This window comes from Crinia signifera, chromosome 7 (genome assembly GCF_055691185.1).
Source record: "Crinia signifera chromosome 7, ASM5569118v1, whole genome shotgun sequence".
Lineage (NCBI taxonomy): Eukaryota > Metazoa > Chordata > Amphibia > Anura > Myobatrachidae > Crinia > Crinia signifera.
Window position 1 is genome coordinate 12,208,140 of NC_139223.1, and position 21,110 is coordinate 12,229,249.

The 21,110-nt window shown below is 46.7% G+C and overlaps 1 protein-coding gene across 1 annotated transcript in view; it reads right to left on the bottom strand.

Annotated features, from left to right (window-relative positions):
• Window positions 1-605: 605 nt before the first annotated feature.
• LOC146021070 (uncharacterized) overlaps window positions 606-21,110 on the bottom strand; it is a 59,199-nt gene continuing 38,694 nt past the window's right edge. The window contains exons 3-9 of the mRNA XM_083154871.1: window positions 17,184-17,349; window positions 14,100-14,374; window positions 13,190-13,359; window positions 7,117-7,560; window positions 2,300-2,947; window positions 1,526-1,615; window positions 606-689 (exon numbers count right to left, since the gene is read on the bottom strand). Coding sequence (XP_083010997.1) covers window positions 606-689; window positions 1,526-1,615; window positions 2,300-2,947; window positions 7,117-7,560; window positions 13,190-13,359; window positions 14,100-14,374; window positions 17,184-17,349 — 1,877 coding nt within the window. The remainder of the gene's footprint in view (window positions 690-1,525; window positions 1,616-2,299; window positions 2,948-7,116; window positions 7,561-13,189; window positions 13,360-14,099; window positions 14,375-17,183; window positions 17,350-21,110) is intronic.

Sequence of the window (21,110 nt, forward strand, 5' to 3'; positions counted from 1 at the left end):
GTCAAGACAGCACATCTTTCTCGGGCACAGCAAGCAGGAGAATTCAAAGTGGTGAGTGCCCCTGCTTTTTTGTAAAGCACCTACAAGTGTATATATATATATATATAATGATGCGATGCAATGTCCGGCACTCCTATGTCGTAAGTAACGGTGCCCGGGTGCCTTCCTCTTCTGGGGCAAGCCCATACACACAACGTCGGTAAATGATAGGCGTCACTCCGGGGCTTAGTGTCAACCAAATTTTATGTGAAAAAGCGGTGTCACGGTCAACGCCGTTTCGGATAAACCGTCATCAGGACCATACAATGTGAAATATCAAATAAAGTGCATTTTATACTTACAGAGTCAGATGCCGCAGCGTGGAGCCTTCCTCCGAACGGCCTCCGCCGATGACATCTACCTGACGTCATCAGGAGGTGTCCTGCCGCGAAGTACTGGCAGCGGAAGATGCCCATACTGCTGCAACAACAAAAGTGCAGCAAAATATTATAATAGTGACTAATAAACATTTGTGATAATATGCAATATGTGATACATAGTAATGATTAATAAAATAGTGAATAAATAAAAAAGTTAAAAACCAGCGAAATGTGTTACGGGTTGTTTCATTCAAACACAGTATATGCATTAATGAGAGCGTCCACTAGATGTCCGTCTGGTGCCATAGTTTCTATGCTTATATGGCCAGACTGAATGAATATGTAAAAAAATTATTTGATGAGTGGAAGCAGTCATTAATGAGAAAGTATCATCACAAGATTATTTTTTAATGTTAGGTATAAAATGTCCACAATAACTCATAAACTACATTTTATATGCCCAAAACATTTTGAAAAGATTTGTTATGCAGGGGATCTGGAGTTTATAAAAAACATCCTAAACTATAACATTCATTAAGTCCCCCTGGGGCTATGGTACCCAGCCTATGGATCCATTTGTTCTCAATTTGAAGTAAACGTTTCCCCCTGTTGCCTCCCCTTGAACTCTCTGGGACATGGTCAATGAGCTGAAATTTGAAGTTGGCCATGGTGTGCCGGGCAGTGACAAAATGTCTTGCCACTGTTTGTTCACTGTGCCCCTTTTCTAATGCATTCCGTATGGCTGCCCGATGGTTAGCCATGCGTTCTTTAATGGTACATGTGGTTTTCCCGATGTAACTTAATCCACAGGGACAAGTTACCATGTAGATAACGAATCGGGTCGAACAGGTAAGTATATGCTTGATCGGAATGTTTTTACCTGACTGGGGATGTCTAAAAGTGCGACCAGGAGTCATATGTCTACATGTTGTGCATCCCGTACATCGGTAACAGCCATTTGGTCTAGATAAAAAATGGGTAGATTTTTTAGATGTATTAAGATTCTTTGAGGAGTCAATGTGGCTGGCAATAGTGGGTCCACGAAGGTATGCAGTCTGTAATCTGGTGTTATTGAGACTAGGTAATGCCGGGTCCGTGGACACTATCGGCCAACATTTTTTGACTCTTTTAACAATGCCCGGGGTTTTATTGGTAAAGTGAGTTACCCAAGTAAATGACTTCTCCTTATGTCCCTCCTCCTTCTTATTTGTTTTTAATAAATCCTCTCTTGTTGTGGACTTAGCTTTGGCCATGGCCTGCATCAATAAGTCATACGGGTACCCCCGTTGTAGGAATCTATCACACATGGCCTCTAATTGCAAGTCTCGTGTAGAGTTGTCACTATTGATCCTACACACTCTTAAAAATTGGGAGTAGGGCAAACTCCTTATAGTGGCTTTTGGGTGAAAGCTTTGAAAATGTAGGAGCATATTCCTGTCAGTTTCTTTCGAGAATAATTTGGTACTCAATTTATTACCTCTCTTGGTGATCCTAACATCGAGGAAATCTAATTGTTCCTCACTTATAGTGAATGTCAGTTTAGCTGGACAGGTGGATGCATTATGTTCTGAGAGCAGATTGACTAATGTATCTTTTTCACCAGTCCACAATAAGATAAGATCGTCGATATAACGATAATAAAATAAAGCATGTTTTGTGAACATCTCATTATTCAAAAAGCTATCAGTCTCAACTTTAAACATAAATGCATTCGCATATACAGGGGCAGCTGGAGAACCCATAGCACAACCAGAGGTTTGAATAAAAAACTTGTTATTAAAAATGAAAATATTGTGGACAAGTACAAACTCTAAAAGTTTTAGAAAAAAGTTGGAATCAGGTCCAGTGTACAATGGATTATTGGTCATGATGTCTGTTACTGCTTTCAAGCCCAATTCATGCGGAATGCATGTATATAGGCTTGAAACATCTATTCCAACCAATAAGGTATGACTTGGGATGTCCCCCAAAGTATCCAATTTGACCAGCAATGCTGTCGTGTCCTTAAGGTAAGTTGAGGTCCCTTGTATGCAAGACTGGAGATGTGAGTCCACATAACGAGCCACATGTTCACATAAGGATCCTTCTGCTGCTATGATGGGTCTTCCCGGCGGTTTTTGCGGATTTTTATGCAGCTTAGGTAATATATAAAAGTATGGTATGAGAGTGTCTTTCTTCAATAGGGCAGATTTGGTTTCTGGAGAAATGGTGCGAGAAAGAATGGCCTCATCCAATAATGATTCCAATTCTTTATAATGTTCCATAATAGGATTTTTTTCAAGTGGGGTATATGTGGAACCATCGGATAGAAGTCGCTCACACTCATTTCTATAATCCTCCTTGTTCATGACCACAATGGCTCCTCCTTTATCGGCCTTGGAGATAATGATGGTATCTTTCTCTTTAAGGCTTTTTAGGGCCAACCACTCTCGCTTGGTTAGGTTGGATTTAGTTGGATTTTTGACAAATTTATTGGAATCCTCCAATAGCCTACTGAAGGTTTTCAAGGAAGGATTATTACTCAGCGGATCGAATGTACTTTTAGGCTTCAATTTTTGTACAATAGGATCATTAAGTACTTCGTCATTCTGTGCAGGGGAATGTTGGTCAAAATATTCTCTTAATCGGAGTTTGCGGTTGATTTTGAAATTATCAATCAGCCAGTCAGCCAGTCAAAATCATCAAATTGGACATTAGGGACAAAATTGAGACCCTTATTTAATAGGGTGAGTTCATCTTGGCTCAATAAAGTGTCCGATAGGTTGAACACTACATCCTGTGTTCTCTTCCTGGCTGTCGCTTGCACCAGACAGAGAAAACCTAAAGTACATGTCCCTTTATCAGTGGGCACACGGGCGAGAGATGCGAATACCATACAAAGCGCACACGCAGAGGTCGTCAAAAAGAAAGGGAGAGGAAAGCGACAGCCAGGAAGAGAACACAGGATGTAGTGTTCAACCTATCGGACACTTTATTGAGCCAAGCTGAACTCACCCTATTAAATAAGGGTCTCAATTTTGTCCCTAATGTCCAATTTGATGATTTTGACTGGCTGATTGATAATTTCAAAATCAACCGCAAACTCCGATTAAGAGAATATTTTGACCAACATTCCCCTGCACAGAATGACGAAGTACTTAATGATCCTATTGTACAAAAATTGAAGCCTAAAAGTACATTCGATCCGCTGAGTAATAATCCTTCCTTGAAAACCTTCAGTAGGCTATTGGAGGATTCCAATAAATTTGTCAAAAATCCAACTAAATCCAACCTAACCAAGCGAGAGTGGTTGGCCCTTAAAAGCCTTAAAGAGAAAGATACCATCATTATCTCCAAGGCCGATAAAGGAGGAGCCATTGTGGTCATGAACAAGGAGGATTATAGAAATGAGTGTGAGCGACTTCTATCCGATGGTTCCACATATACCCCACTTGAAAAAAATCCTATTATGGAACATTATAAAGAATTGGAATCATTATTGGATGAGGCCATTCTTTCTCGCACCATTTCTCCAGAAACCAAATCTGCCCTATTGAAGAAAGACACTCTCATACCATACTTTTATATATTACCTAAGCTGCATAAAAATCCGCAAAAACCGCCGGGAAGACCCATCATAGCAGCAGAAGGATCCTTATGTGAACATGTGGCTCGTTATGTGGACTCACATCTCCAGTCTTGCATACAAGGGACCTCAACTTACCTTAAGGACACGACAGCATTGCTGGTCAAATTGGATACTTTGGGGGACATCCCAAGTCATACCTTATTGGTTGGAATAGATGTTTCAAGCCTATATACATGCATTCCGCATGAATTGGGCTTGAAAGCAGTAACAGACATCATGACCAATAATCCATTGTACACTGGACCTGATTCCAACTTTTTTCTAAAACTTTTAGAGTTTGTACTTGTCCACAATATTTTCATTTTTGATAACAAGTTTTTTATTCAAACCTCTGGTTGTGCTATGGGTTCTCCAGCTGCCCCTGTATATGCGAATGCATTTATGTTTAAAGTTGAGACTGATAGCTTTTTGAATAATGAGATGTTCACAAAACATGCTTTATTTTATTATCGTTATATCGACGATCTTATCTTATTGTGGACTGGTGAAAAAGATACATTAGTCAATCTGCTCTCAGAACATAATGCATCCACCTGTCCAGCTAAACTGACATTCACTATAAGTGAGGAACAATTAGATTTCCTCGATGTTAGGATCACCAAGAGAGGTAATAAATTGAGTACCAAATTATTCTCGAAAGAAACTGACAGGAATATGCTCCTACATTTTCAAAGCTTTCACCCAAAAGCCACTATAAGGAGTTTGCCCTACTCCCAATTTTTAAGAGTGTGTAGGATCAATAGTGACAACTCTACACGAGACTTGCAATTAGAGGCCATGTGTGATAGATTCCTACAACGGGGGTACCCGTATGACTTATTGATGCAGGCCATGGCCAAAGCTAAGTCCACAACAAGAGAGGATTTATTAAAAACAAATAAGAAGGAGGAGGGACATAAGGAGAAGTCATTTACTTGGGTAACTCACTTTACCAATAAAACCCCGGGCATTGTTAAAAGAGTCAAAAAATTTTGGCCGATAGTGTCCACGGACCCGGCATTACCTAGTCTCAATAACATCAGATTACAGACTGCATACCTTCGTGGACCCACTATTGCCAGCCACATTGACTCCTCAAAGAATCTTAATACATCTAAAAAATCTACCCATTTTTTATCTAGACCAAATGGCTGTTACCGATGTACGGGATGCACAACATGTAGACATATGACTCCTGGTCGCACTTTTAGACATCCCCAGTCAGGTAAAAACATTCCGATCAAGCATATACTTACCTGTTCGACCCGATTCGTTATCTACATGGTAACTTGTCCCTGTGGATTAAGTTACATCGGGAAAACCACATGTACCATTAAAGAACGCATGGCTAACCATCGGGCAGCCATACGGAATGCATTAGAAAAGGGGCACAGTGAACAAACAGTGGCAAGACATTTTGTCACTGCCCGGCACACCATGGCCAACTTCAAATTTCAGCTCATTGACCATGTCCCAGAGAGTTCAAGGGGAGGCAACAGGGGGAAACGTTTACTTCAAATTGAGAACAAATGGATCCATAGGCTGGGTACCATAGCCCCAGGGGGACTTAATGAATGTTATAGTTTAGGATGTTTTTTATAAACTCCAGATCCCCTGCATAACAAATCTTTTCAAAATGTTTTGGGCATATAAAATGTAGTTTATGAGTTATTGTGGACATTTTATACCTAACATTAAAAAATAATCTTGTGATGATACTTTCTCATTAATGACTGCTTCCACTCATCAAATAATTTTTTTACATATTCATTCAGTCTGGCCATATAAGCATAGAAACTATGGCACCAGACGGACATCTAGTGGACGCTCTCATTAATGCATATACTGTGTTTGAATGAAACAACCCGTAACACATTTCGCTGGTTTTTAACTTTTTTATTTATTCACTATTTTATTAATCATTACTATGTATCACATATTGCATATTATCACAAATGTTTATTAGTCACTATTATAATATTTTGCTGCACTTTTGTTGTTGCAGCAGTATGGGCATCTTCCGCTGCCAGTACTTCGCGGCAGGACACCTCCTGATGACGTCAGGTAGATGTCATCGGCGGAGGCCGTTCGGAGGAAGGCTCCACGCTGCGGCATCTGACTCTGTAAGTATAAAATGCACTTTATTTGTTATTTCACATTGTATGGTCCTGATGACGGTTTATCCGAAACGGCGTTGACCGTGACACCGCTTTTTCACATAAAATTTGGTTGACACTAAGCCCCGGAGTGACGCCTATCATTTACCGACGTTATATATATATATATATATATATATATATATATATATATATATATATATTTTTTTTTTATTATTATTATTATTTATATACATTTGGTCTATCTATAATACTTTAACTGACCCGGCATATACTGGGTCACCTAAGCCCCTCTGGAAACCCCCTTCTGAAAATCCTGCGTTTGCCCCTGAGACCCAGTACTAACTTCACCCAACATGAAGTGATCAGCTCAACCTTACCCATTACTGCCCTCACCCACCATGCAGTCGTAAGACCAACCTCACCCAGTACTGACCTCACCCACCATGCTGTCATCTGCCAGACCTCAAACACTATGCAGGGATCAGTTCAACAACCAGCACCAGCCAATTACCTAACCCACCATGCAGTCACTCATCTAACACCACCCTCCATGGAGAGGACTTTCAGACCTCGCCCACTATAGATGCAGTGAGCTAACCTTCCATGTACAGTACGAACCTAACCCCCCTATGCATATGTCATTCAGCCTTACCCTATACATTGACTAATGTAGGAGTCTATGATCTCTGCTGGGGTGGGTTGGTGCGTTCAGAAGGATGATAGTGACCATCTGACGCCCTTTTCCTACATGCTTGATAATGAAACTACAGATTTCTAAGAGAACTTTTATTTACATCACACACGCAGTGATATGTCATTTTCCCAACAAGGCCCATGTCATAGTGGGTGGTCAGACACTGGTTACCTATCCACAATGGCCTTGTTTCAAGAGATACACAGTGGATCAGCCCCTACAGGTGGGTTTGCCCTTCTTCAATTCACAAAAGAGCCTTCATGACCCCTCAGACAGATTTGCTTGTTCAGTCCTTTAATCACATACTGTAACAGTGAGTAGAACAATTGTCCATACGATGGGGAAAATGTGGGAAACAAGAATGGCGCTACTGGAATCTTTAGTGGATGGAATAACATGTGGGCTGGAAACTTTAGTGGATGGATTAACACGTGGGCTGGAAACTTTAGTGGATGGATTAACACGTGGGCTGGAAACTTTAGTGGATGGATTAACACGTGGGCTGGAAACTTTAGTGGATGGATTAGCACCCAGGCTAGGGGCATTGGTGGAATGAGAAGGAGGTAGATAGGCCAGAGGGTTTATCATTCCTGTGAACGTTACATTCAGAACATTCTCTGCAGCTTCTGGAGCACGATTCACAATCCAGTCCTTATAGGAAGTCAACCGGGTGTAAACTCCGGGGCGGTTTACCACCCCGCAGCCAAATCCCCAACTCACTAACCCAGCTAAGAACCACTGTCCATTCTCAGAACATACCAAGGGTCCCCCAGAGTCTCCCTGTAATGGTAAGGAAAAGATACATTCATAAATGACATGACTACACAAGGAATGAGACTTGTTACTTTATCCAATAAAAATGCAGGACACAAGCCAGGATAACATGAGCCACTGTCCTGGAGAGGGACAGAGGCATTGTTTATTTTCTAATTGATCTGTGAAAAAATGAAAATGTTGTGTATTAGTATTTCTGGTCCTATTGTTCCGACGGCTCTTAAGAATTGAAACGTCCATGTCCAACCAGCCAGGACAGTCAGAACAGAAGACATGCCTATTGCATAATTGATAATATTTGAGACAGCAAATGTATCACTGCTTGAATGTACTCGCAGTAGTCATGAAAACTCGAAAATGAGTTTTAGAAATGTAGCTAGAAATATCCATTAACAACAAGAAGCCTGTATGGGTCAGTTTGGAGCTGTGGTTGGAGGAACAGATGGGTCAGTATAGGCCAATTCCACTGGTACCTGTGTCACCTTCTACAGTAATAAAGTCTGTTCCTCATACAACTTCCACAAATAATGTGGACAAATTATTATGTTGACTCTTCCTAGCTTCAAAAGTTCTCATTAGATTACATATTACACAGGACCCAGACACCCAGGTGGAGGGAATCTGGGATCCCAGTGTTACTTACTGCTCTATCCCTACATCTATCTCTCCTCTGTTCTGGAAGCTCCGACAGTAGAACATGAAAGCTGATACTCCTGTGTCTCCACTTGAACTGCATTCTGTCCTGCTATTTTCTACTTGTGCTGCTGCACAAGAGGGAGAGCTAGTGATGTCAATGTGCTCAGGCCGATAGCCCCTGACAGGAGGGGGCTTGGGGTCAGTATTTCCTGCAGCCCCCTCCGCTTTTTTTAGCTATGATTATAACAACCCTCAATAAACCTCATATAAAATACGGTACTTGTTTAGTTTCACGGCGGCAGCGCATGCCACTCTAGCTATGAATCTTGGCAGCTTGCCAGACTGCCTTAAGCTACGTTATTAGCATAGCGCCTGTTTGAATCCTGGCATCTCGCCAGCTGCCTCACTTCTGTAATCTACATTATCAGCGTCCTATGCTGACTCCTCCGCGGCAGCCCAGTGCTGCTACTCCTAAGCTCCAGTCAAGACTAGTGAGCGCCTCTCACCCAGCGCTGGCGCCCGCATGATATCCTCTCTTCTGTGGAGAGGGGATCATGCGGAAAGGCGCTCCATCTGTGTGACGTAGGAGCTCCAGCAATGCTACCCTCCTGCCCCTGACCTCTGAGTAGCTATTGCTCAGATGTATGATATGGCAGGTGTGAATGTGTTCCTAAAACACCACCACTATCCACAGCAGCCCGAAGTGTGGCGAGCGCAGCTAGCCCCGTGAGGGGCCCGTCCTCCCGACCTTTTCATACCTCCACCATCCACGTCGGTGTGGAGTTGATTTTATTTAGTGTGGCGAACGCAGCGAGCCACCGATCCCATGTATTCCGCTCGCCATGCTTCGGGCACTATATAAAATCAACTCCACGCCGATGTGGATGGTGGGGGTATGAAAAGGTCGTGAGGACACGTAATATGTCCGCTCGCCACGGTTCGGGTTGCCGTGGATAGTGGGGGTATCAAATGGAGGCATTTGCCAGTATGTAACATGGAACACTGGCTAATGCCTCCTTCATCGTGCATGATACACAATTGCGTCTGCACCCACTCTTTGGACAGGAGAGGCACGCGCTACTCAGATGCAGGAGTCTCATTGCTGGAGCTCCTATGTCTCACACAGATGGAGCGCCTCTCCGCCAGTGCACGCATGATCCCCTCTCCACAGAAGAGAGGATATCATGCGGGTGCCAGCGCTGTGTGAGAGGCGCTCACTAGGCTTGACAGGAGCTTAGGAGTAGCAGCACTGGGCTGCCGCGGAGGAGTCAGCATAGGACGCTGATAACAGAAGTAAGGCAGCTGGTGAGCTGCCACGATTGAAACAGGCTCTACGCTGATAACGTAGCTTAAGGCAGTCTGGCAAGCTGCCAAGATTCATAGCTAGAGAGGCATGCGCTGCCGCCGTGAAACTAAACAAGTACCTAAAATACTACTAAAATAGCTTAAGTTATTCCTCACCTCCCACACTGTCATTATCTATTGATGGAACAATAATCTCCTCTAGCCAACAAATACGTGGCCTTGGCGTTACTCTTTATTCCTCTCTCTCCTTTAAACCCACATTCAGCATCTCTCCTGTCATTTCAACCTCAAAAATATTACCCTCATCCACTCACTAGTCATATCCAGATTGGACTACTGTAATCTCCTACACTCTGGCCTCTCTGAAATCCACCTCTCTCCAATCTATCCTCAATGCTGCTGCCCAGCTCATCTTCCTCCCCAAATGTGCTATGTCCACCTCCCCTCTCTTACAAGTCCTACACTGGCTCCCCTTCCCCTTCAGAATACAATTCAAGCTCCTCACACTCACCTACAAAAGTTGTCACTCACTCCTCTCCCACCTACATATCTGACCTTTCCACTCCCACCCGCCCTTTCCACTCCACAAATGCAAGTCGCCTCTCCTGCAAACTGGTTACTTCCTCCCATTCCCACCTCCAAGATTTTAGACACTGTGCTCCTTATCTCTGGAATCCTTTACCCCCCACTATCAGACTCTCCACCTCCCTACAAACTCTGCACAGGCTCTCAAGTCCCACTTCTTCATTTACAAAAATTGGGACAGTTGCGAGGTATGGTGGTAGGGGGGATTTAATACTTAGAAAGACAGATAGGGCAATCTCCTACCAGGACAGCGAATGCCGTATACAATGTGTAGTCTTCCGGGTGCTCAGGTGTGACATATTGCGGATCGGGAAGACAGATTGTTGGGAGGGGCTGGGAATATCCCGGCGGTTTTGGTACGTGTTGCACCAACGACTGAGTTATAGGTAGATGCGGTGTCCTTAAAAAATATTTCAGGGAAATAGGTCACAAACTTAGGGAAAGAACATACAAGGTAATATTTTTAGAAATAATTACCGGTGCCACGTGTGAGTCCAAGGAGACAGAGGGAGCTCAGGGAGGTCAAAATCTGGCTAAGAGATTGCTGCAGGAAGGAGGGATTTGGATTCTTAGAGCAGGGGTCCTCAAACTATTTTGCTCCGGGACCCCATCAGACAATAAAAATAATTACAGGACCCCAGCAAGTTACTGCAGAAGGTCATCACATCACACGTGTAGGCAGCAGACAGCACATACTTGGCAGCATTGTGGGGGCACAGAGTGATGGTAGGAGTCTGATATACCATAACCCATCACATCACGTGTAGTCAGCAGACAGTACATACATGGCAGCATTGTGGAGGCACAGAGTGATGGGAGGAGTCTAAGTAACAGACAATTCAACTGATTTTTAGTCCTGACGAAGCTAAACTTGCGAAGCGTACGCTGACCACACACCTAGTGTGTGAACCCCACTACCCCTTCCCCACATACTAATGTATTTCTGATCTGTAATAGGCCAGTGACGTGATCCCGTGTCTCTGCTGTACACGGATTCCCGCAAAGAAGTGACGCGGTATCTGGCATCAGATTCCGCATCCAATCTGCTCTGACTGTCCCCAGTGACCGAGGCGGTGCACACCGGCACTCCTCGAACTCTGCCCCACAGCGGGAAGATCACTGATCGGTGAACAGGAGTGGCTCCAGTAGCTGACGGCTGTGCTGGGACGGGATCGTCACCCGTACTCGGCACAGACTGCCTATGCACTGATAGCTCCGGAATTTTTCCTTCTTACCCCATGATATGGAGAGCATGAATTGATCGAATTGATGATATGCACTAAGTAATACACGTTGCTTGTTATTGTGATTAACATTATACTTACCCTCATTGATACAAAACAGTGTGGCGAGCACAGCGAGCCTGAAGCATGGCGAGCAGATGCAGATTACATGTAAGGTAATCCACGTGAACTCGCCTCGCTTCGGACTCGGTGGCTCGCTGTGCTCGCCACACTATATAATATCAACTCAACGCCGACGTGGATAGTGGGGGTATGAAAAGGTCGGGAGGACGCGTAACGAGTCCCTTTGCGGGCTCACTGCTCTCACCATGCTTCAGGCTGCTGTGGATAGTGGGGGTTTCAAATGGTGCTACAGAACCCCTAACCCTGTAGCCAGGGTTGCTGTACCCTGCTATAATAAATACTCAGATGCAGGAGCGTCTCATTGATGGAGCGTCTGAGATGCTCCTGCATGTCAAACAGATGGAGCGCCTCTCCCCTGGCGATAGCATGATCCCCTCTCCGCCAAAGAGAGGGGATCATGCTGGCACCGCCGGTGTGAGAGAGACGTGGAGTACGCTTGCCAGGGATGCAGTTCCCGGCAACAGTACGGTAGTTACTTGTCTAGTTTCACGGCAGCAGCCTACGCCGATAACGTAGCCACGGACCTACGCTGACTAGCTGAACACACTACACCAGGGCCGGTGCCACCACTAGGCAGATTTAGGCATTTGCCTAGGGTACCGGCCACTGGAGGGCGGTACTGAGCCACCAGGTGCCATAGAAATCAGAAGCTGCCAAGGACGGAACTCATATCAGCACGGTGCAGGGTCACTGAGCGGTGAGCAGGTGAGTGAAATGCCCCTCCCCCAGGTCATCAGCGGCAATCTATTGCTCACCCCCAGCTAGCCAATCTTGGTGCGGCACCCCCCCCCCCAATCCCCAGGTCATCAGCAGCAATCTAGTGCTCCCCCCCCCAGCTAGCCAATTGCCGTGCGGCAACCCGCGGCACACCCCCCCTCCACGGAGATCGGTAATCCTCGGGCAGTGCCACGCTGAAATCTGGCTGGTGGCGCGAGTGGGGGGGGGTTTCAGCTGGGGCGCAGACGGGGCTTGCACCGGCCCTGCACTACGCTACTTCTGACTGACTGCGCTGACTACGCTGGTCACGGGAATACGAGGCCGATTCTGAAAGGGACGCTACACTACAGATGTAGCGGGATTCATCTTTGCAGGGGATGGCGATGGCGTCGCCATCGCCATCCCCTGCCCCGCCACCATCTGCATGTCGGAAGGGGACCTTCCGACGGTGCTGCCCTCCGCACCCCCCCACAGTGTCCAGAGGTCCCCCCCTGCCCTGTCGAGCGGGAGGCAGACAGTATTGCGTCCGCCTCGCCGCCCGGATACTGAGACGCGCGTGCGTGGGGACGCACGCGCGTCTCAGTCAGATAGAGGCGCCGTGTTGCTGGCGATCCGCCAGCAGCATGCTGCTGGCGGATCGCCAGCAAGGATAAGCCCTGCTACATCTGTAAGTACGTAACTGCCGCCGTGTAACTAGACAAGTACCTAATGTAGTATACTTGCATATCTGCGTGCGACTGAGTCTCTGCATCTCTATACGATGTGATACAATGTAACAGTCGCTGCTTCTTCCCAAGCGGAGCCCTGCTCTACAATGTATACAGACTCATTCACACAAGTGTTGCATATAAAACAATCAGCACAGTCTCCTGGTGCGTCCTAGTCACATCAGGACTGAGATGCATCTCCATTTCGGCCTTTTGCTTGTGTAGAACTTTTGTCTCTGTCGACCTTGGAGTTGACTTAGACACGAGTGCCCCTTTCCCTGTGGACTCTTTATACCATCTTTCTGTAACAGCCCTCACCTGACACGAGTCCGTACCACCCTGCTGGTATCCCGCGCAGATCATGTCACTCAGGACAAAGGGCTGACTGCTCGCCGTACTGGATCCAATGTGATACAGGGTGTCGCAGGTGCTGGTATTGATCAGAGGGATAGTAGCTTCCTGCAGAGTCTGAGGGGCCGCCAGACTTACTAAAAGAGAACAAGGACATTTACCAAGTGTGTCAGGTGTGTGACAGTGTGTAGACAATACATGAAAAAGGTTGACATGGGAAAAGGTCGACATGCGTTTTTCATACAGTTTTTTGTGTGTCTATGTCGATACAGGTGGACACCGTATAAGTGTACTGTGGCCCCTTGCATCGCTTGCTAGACTTGCCATGCTTCAGGCCCGGGGCCTCGCTGAATGTGCCACACTATTATATTCTCCTCCTATGGGGACATGCCCACCTTCCTAGGGGGCTGGGAGGACCGCCCAATTTTTGGGAGCCTCACCGCCATTCCAGAATGTTAGGCAAGTATGCCCTAAGGGGTTGGAAAGTGGGTATCGTGGCAGTATGGGGGGGAGTAGGTTGAACTTTTGCCTAGGGTGCTGAGAAGCCTTACACCGGCCCTGAACATGTATAATGTATAATTCTAGTGCACAGTCAGATACTTTATCCCTAGAGGAGTAAGCCAGTCCAGCCCTGTCCCAGATGCTCAGTCCTGGGTAATCTTTGCCGAGGATGTCTAGCGGGATGCCCAACCAGAGCGGCTATATGAGGCGTTCCTCGCTGAAAACAATCCATCTTCGCCATAAAACCCCCTTGATGGCCGCATTGAATACACCCCCTAGACTCCATTCTCAGGAACAATAGCACCAAAAGGTCTGCGAGCCGGCTACATTCCTAAGCACAGACAGAACATAAAGATCACATTGATGGATTACATACCGCCAGTTTGTGTGTTCCCCCACCCGGTAACCCAGCAGAACAGGCCCATAGGGAAGTCCACGATGGCGGTCGGCAGACAGACCGGAAGGATGTAAGTCGTATAGTTGACGGGGGTGGCCAGCTCGATCAGACTGATGTCTCCTGCCGTTTCTGTTCCAGCGTACAGGGAATTCGCAAAGAAGTTTTTCACATGAAGAATAATCTGATTAGAATTGGGATTGGACAGCTGATACGCCCCAAGGGCGACGGTGAGGGTGGAGGTGGTCGCCCCGGTGCTGCAAATATAACGAGGACAAATATAAATCAAATTATATCCAAGTGAAAATGCTGCTGTGTACATGAGGCTGGAGCATAAATAATCTATCTATGGCAGGCCTGGCTAACCGGTGCTCTCCAGCTGTTGTGAAACTACAAGTCCCAGCATGCCTTGCCACAATTTTGCTATTAGGGAATGTTAAAACGGTGGTAGGCATGCTGGTATGTGTAGTTTCACAACAGCTGGAAAGACACAGGTTGTCCAGGCCTGATCTATGGTCTCAGGGACACCATATTGTGCCCTTCTACCTCCCTCAGGCTTTTCTACTCAATTAGTTAAAAACCCTTCAAAATTACAGCTTCTGCAATGTACTTTCATTTTGAGCTGTGACAGTTTTTATTCCACCAACTCCCCACCCCACCCCCAGTCCCTATCTGCCCCGACCTCCAATCTCTGTCTTCACAGCTCCCTCTCTCCATATACGGCAAGTTTGAAACAGAGCAGTGTCTCTGCTAAAATTGCTTTCACTTGAGTAATTGGGACCGTGGAATGGCCTCTAGTGTTCACTGGTGGTACTTCACCTCATAAAGGTGAGGAGTAGTTAGTCTTTTATATATATATATATAGATGTTATACAAGTTTATAAGACATGCTGAGGAAATGGTTGAGCAAAGCACCGTTGAGTCCGGATGCCGGTAGGGGTACAGTTCAAAGGGTTGACAGTAATTAGGGCATTCATCCAGTCTGAAAGGTTCACAGGGGGAAAAGGTCGACATACACAAAAAGTCGGCATATAAATGGTCAACACAAGAGAAGATTGACATGAGTTTTTCACTCTTTGTCCAGGAGCCTTGCTTTCTCAGTCGTAGTCCATGTTGATGGTAAAGGATTAATAAATTAAACAAATTTAAAATAACTCATGTCAACCTGTTTATATGTCGACCGATCTTTGTCTTTTGTTGACATATTGTCCATTTCTACCAATAGTGGTCACTAGTTCCAGCATTATTTCCATTTAAACAAGTGAAAAGCATTAGTAACATGTGCACAAATAGGACAGTGAGTAGGAGACTATAACAGCCCCCCCACCAGTGCCCAGACAGTGAGTAAGAGTCTATAGCAGCTGGTGCCACCTGTAATTCTCAGCCTATTCTGCACACCAGCAACGCAAGTATTCCCCCGTCAGTGCCCTGACAGTGAGTAAGAGTCTATAGCAGCTGGTGCCACCTGTAATTCTCAGCCTATGCTGCATACCAGCAAGGCCAGTATTCCCCCGTCAGTGCCCAGACAGTGAGTAAGAGTCTAAAGCAGCTGGTGCCACATGTAATTCTCAGCCTATGCCGCACACCAGCAAGGCCAGTATTCCCCCGTCAGTGCCCTGACAGTGAGTAAGAGTCAGTAGCAGCTGGTGCCACCTGTAATTCTCAGCCTATTCTGCACACCAGCAACGCAAGTATTCCCCCCGTCAGTGCCCTGACAGTGAGTAAGAGTCTATAGCAGCTGGTGCCACATGTAATTCTCAGCCTATGCTGCATACCAGCAAGGCCAGTATTCCCCCGTCAGTGCCCTGACAGTGAGTAAGAGTCTATAGCAGCTGGTGCCACCTGTAATTCTCAGCCTTTGCCGCACACCAGCAAGGCCAGTATTCCCCCGTCAGTGCCCTGACAGTGAGTAAGAGTCTATAGCAGCTGGTGCCACCTGTAATTCTCAGCCTTTGCCGCACACCAGCAAGGCCAGTATTCCCCCCGTCAGTGCCCAGACAGTGAGTAAGAGTCTATCTATAGCAGCTGGTGCCAGCTGTAATTCTCAGCCTATGCTGCACACCAGCAAGGCCAGTATTCCCCCGTCAGTGCCCTGACAGTGAGTAAGAGTCGGTAGCAGCTGGTGCCACCTGTAATTCTCAGCCTATGCTACATATCAGCAAGGCCAGTATTCCCCCGTCAGTGCCCAGACAGTGAGTAAGAGTCGGTAGCAGCTGGTGCCACCTGTAATTCTCAGCCTATGCTGCATACCAGCAAGGCAAGTATTCCCCCCGTCAGTGCCCTGACAGTGAGTAAGAGTCGGTAGCAGCTGGTGCCACCTGTAATTCTCAGCCTATGCCGCACACCAGCAAGGCCAGTATTCCCCCCGTCAGTGCCCAGACAGTGAGTAAGAGTCTATAGCAGCTGGTGCCACCTGTAATTCTCAGCCTATGCTGCATACCAGCAAGGCCAGTATTCCCCCGTCAGTGCCCGACAGTGAGTAAGAGTCTGTAGCAGCTGGTGCCACCTGTAATTCTCAGCCTATGCTGCATACCAGCAAGGCAAGTATTCCCCCGTCAGTGCCCGACAGTGAGTAAGAGTCTGTAGCAGCTGGTGCCACCTGTAATTCTCAGCCTATGCTACACACCAGCAAGGCCAGTATTCCCCCCATCAGTGCCCTGACACTGACAGTGAGTAAGAGTCGGTAGCAGCTGGTGCCACCTGTAATTCTCCACCTATTCTGCACACCAGCAAGGCCAGTATTCCCCCGTCAGTGCCCGACAGTGAGTAAGAGTCTATAGCAGCTGGTGCCACCTGTAATTCTCAGCCTATGCCGCACACCAGCAAGGCCAGTATTCCCCCGTCAGTGCCTAGACAATGAGTAAGAGTCGGTAGCAGCTGGTGCCACCTGTAATTCTCAGCCTATGCTGGGCACGGTCTGCCCCCCCCCCCCCCCCCCTGGTCAGTGCCCGACAGTGAGTAAGAGTCTATAGCAGCTGGTGCCACCTGTAATTCTCAGCCTATGCTGGGCACGGTCTGCCCCCCCCCCCCCCGTCAGTGCCCTGACAGTGCTTTTCCATTACTTACCCTGATGTGACACAATGAGCTGCTGACACAACCCATGATCTACTGATGAGGGATCCGCCACAGAAGTGCTTGTTGTTAATGCGGACGCTTACTTGCCATGGCCACTCTCCCGGCTGTGCTTTCTGTCCTCCCAAAATCCGATCATTCACCAGAGGCTTCCCACATTCTGTGGGGAGGAGAAATCAAATATGAAAATGGATTAAAATTATCTGCGTTTCTGCTGCTAAAATGAGAATGTAGCAAAATAGATTTTACAATAGAAAACAACATCAATGATCAAAGTATGTAACGCTAAGATTTATATTTGTTGTGCTGCAGAGCGGAGCAAACGCCCTCTGAGCCAATATCAATATTCACCTATCAATTCTATGATCTACTTTATCGCCATATCTTTTGGAGGGGGATTCTTCAGATCCCTCTCCTCCTGCCCCTACTGTCCCATATGCAGCCAGTGATAGCATACTGTATGTCAGAGGCATTCAACATGATGAGGCCCTGCAGCTGCTGTAAAACTACACATCCCAGCATGCTCTGCCAGTCTTGGTATTAAGGCATGCTAAACTATGACAGGGCATGCTGGTATGTGTTGTTCCCCAGCAGCTGGAGGGCTACATGTTTAATACTGCTGGCAGTAGAAGCACCTACATCTAGCTGTGATCGCAGAAGCTTCCACAGAGCATAGTGAGAGAGCTGCAGTATAGCAATAAGCTGAGTGGCCAAATTATTATGACCACTTGACACTTATACGCAGATCGGCCATAACTTCCCATTGTTGCCGCTAGAGGGCGAGATAGCTATAAAAAGGGAATGCAGGACAAGTAAAGCATCAATTGCACTGTGTTGCTTGCGAAGAAATGGGCAAAAAACGTGATGTAACTGAGTTTGAGCACGCAGTGATTGTATGCGCTCGAACCATCGGAACCAGTATCAGCAAAATGTCTGCACTTGTGAAGTGTTATACCGCTTTCACACTGCCAAAACGTTTTAAAAACCGGTATTTTTAAGCGGTATTTAAAATGTATTTAAAACGGGTCTGAGCCTTCACATTGCAGTAGATTACCGTTTTAAATACCGTTGAAGTACCATTCACATCAGTCAACCCGTTTAATCCCCTGAACACGTTTCAAGGCAGAATGCAGGGGACAGCCAATCACAGGTCTGTAATCTGTTGTTTTTAGCTAAATACCGTTTCAGAGCCATTCTCACTGCATAAAAACCGGCTCTGTAACGTGTAGGACTCTGCTTTTTAAATGTTTTGAAATACCGGTTATCTTTAACCGGTAAATGAACTCTGGCGCTTTCCCACTGCAGCCTTAAATGTTTTGAAATGTAAAAAAAATGGCAATATACCGTTTAACGAGTGCAGTGTGAAAGGGGTATTAGAGAGCAGCAGTTAATGTTTACAGAGAGTGGACTACCAAGCAAAAAACCGGGTCTCATTGTCAGGCTTGTGGTCGTCACAGGCTGCTGAATGCTCGATCTGAAAGGAGACTCACCAGCAGTGTCCAGTCCAACAGAAGAGCAACAGTACGTCACATTGTGGGGAATCTTAATCAAGGAGCAGCTGCGAAGGTCTCTGAACGAACTATTACCGCACATTACACCGTATAGGCTAAGGAAGCCTATGACCTGTTCGGAAGCCTCTACTGTCTGCCTTGAACAAGAGCAGACGTCTCCAGGTCACAAAGGAGCACAAGGATTGGACAGTAGATGACTCGAAAAGGGTCATGTGGTCCGATGAATCGCGATTTCTATTACACCACGCAGATGGCAGGGTGCGAATATGGAGAAAACAGCACAAAAGCCTGGACCTCAACTGCATTGCCACAACACGTCCAGCTGGTGGAGGCAATATTATGGTTTGGGGGATGTTTTCTTGGCATTGTAAGGGTCCTTTGATTCCTGTGGAACAACGTCTGAATGGCCAAGGGTATATGAGTGTTATCGCAGATCAAGTACTTCCTGTTATGTTAATGGTGTACCCTGCCGGGGATGGATAGTTCCAGCAGGACAATGCTCCCGGTCATAGAGCTGGCATTGTCCGCAGATGGTTCGATGACCAGGACAGACTTTACCTTGCTTAGCTGGCTGCACAATCACCAGATCTCAATCTAACTGAGAATCTGTGGGATGAGATCGAACGGGCCATCAGGCAGCTGGATCCAGTACCATCAAATCTTAAGGCATAAGAGAGTGCAGTTCATCGGATACGGTCTCAAATTCCTCATACCACCTACCAACATCTCTTAAGGTACAGATGGGGCTTGTTTCTAACGCCAGCATCGCCATCACGCCAGCCCCGCCAGGGGGCATGCACCACGTACGAGATGCTTGAGTGACCCCTGGGCAACGGAGCCTGCCTCCGGTCCCTGCTGCCTCCCCCGCCGTCACCGCCCATCGCCACAGGTACCCCTCGCCGCTAAGAGCGCCCCCCCTGAGGCGGAGATGGGCAGGACACGCAGCATTCCCACACATGCGTCCCAGTTCAGTGTAGCCCATGCCGCCAGTGCTCGCCAGCGGGGAGGGTCTGGCGAGCCCCAGCCAAGGATGGCAGGGGCTACATCTGTACATGCACATGTACAGATTTTTCTGTCTGATCTATCTGGTGAGCACAAAAACCTTGAAATGAACGGGAACAAATGTCAATCAAAAATTTCCACCCAAACAGTGGTGTAACTACTGTAAGGCAGCCTCAGCTGCCATTTGGGGGAGCAAGCAGCAGTGGGGTTTGTGTGGGTGCCGACACCCGCTTGACGCACTGACATGCTGCTGCCTGCCACTGCCCACTGGCTGAGCACTGGAGGCAAGTCAGCCGCAGCGCGGGTGCGGCCATGGCAGAGATGACAAATCAACCCACTGATTCAATTGACTGTTACAGAGCCGGCTATTGGCTACTGTGTACAGGATGGGCGTGCACGGCTGCATCGGAGCCAAGGGAAGCAGCAGTGTCTGCTGGTCTCTCTTCCTCTCTCCTGCTTCTGCTTCTCCGTTATGTGTGTGATGTCATCACGTCACACGCTGGAGAGGACCCCGGGGGGGGGGGTGCCACAAACTTTTTGGCAGGGAGGATCAATATTTATAGTTACGCCACTGCACCCAAATGCAGGAAAACAGAAAAAAACATATGCTTTGATAAATGTGTTATATCAGAATGATTAAACAATTTGTCTGACTGATCACTGATCACAGTTTTCAAGTGTTTGGGAACAATTTTTTGATTGTCAGTTGCTCCCATACATTTCCAGGTTATTGTTCCCAACAGATAGATCAGACAGATAAATCTGTACGTGTGTACGCACCTATAGAGTCCATGCCAAGAATAATCCATGCATGAATAATCCATGCAGTATGAAGGGCAAAAGGTGGTCCAACATTGTATTGAGGGGATGGTCATAATAATTTGGCCACTCAGTTTATATATATCTAACTACTCTTACCTGTTCGAGGCGCAGTACCACCAGTGACCACTAGAGGCAAAGGGACAGATCAAATGACTTCATTACAGAAAGTGAAAGCAAAACGATCTGTTTGGAACTTGCTGGGTATGGAGACAGGGAGCTGTGAGGACAGAGGCTGGAGGTAGGAGCAGATAAGGGCTGAGACGTCATTTTGGCAGGCCTGTAACTAGTGTCCTGTATAATGTCCCCGTCATTGTCTCCTCCGGCCGCTATTAGTGTCTGGTTATGTGCTGGGAATATATATCCCTGCATGTGTCATTGTAGTCGCACCGTGTGTATGTGCCTACTAGGACATGTTAGCATTCTGTGCATCCAATGGCGTTTACTTTCTGTACACACTATGGGGCCGATTCAGCAGGGATCGCTAATCAAAGAATTACGCAAATCGAGCAAACAGTACAAACACTGAATATAAGAACGTCTGTTGTTAATGCTATTGTCCTGGTAACGGCATATGTGGATGGCATCG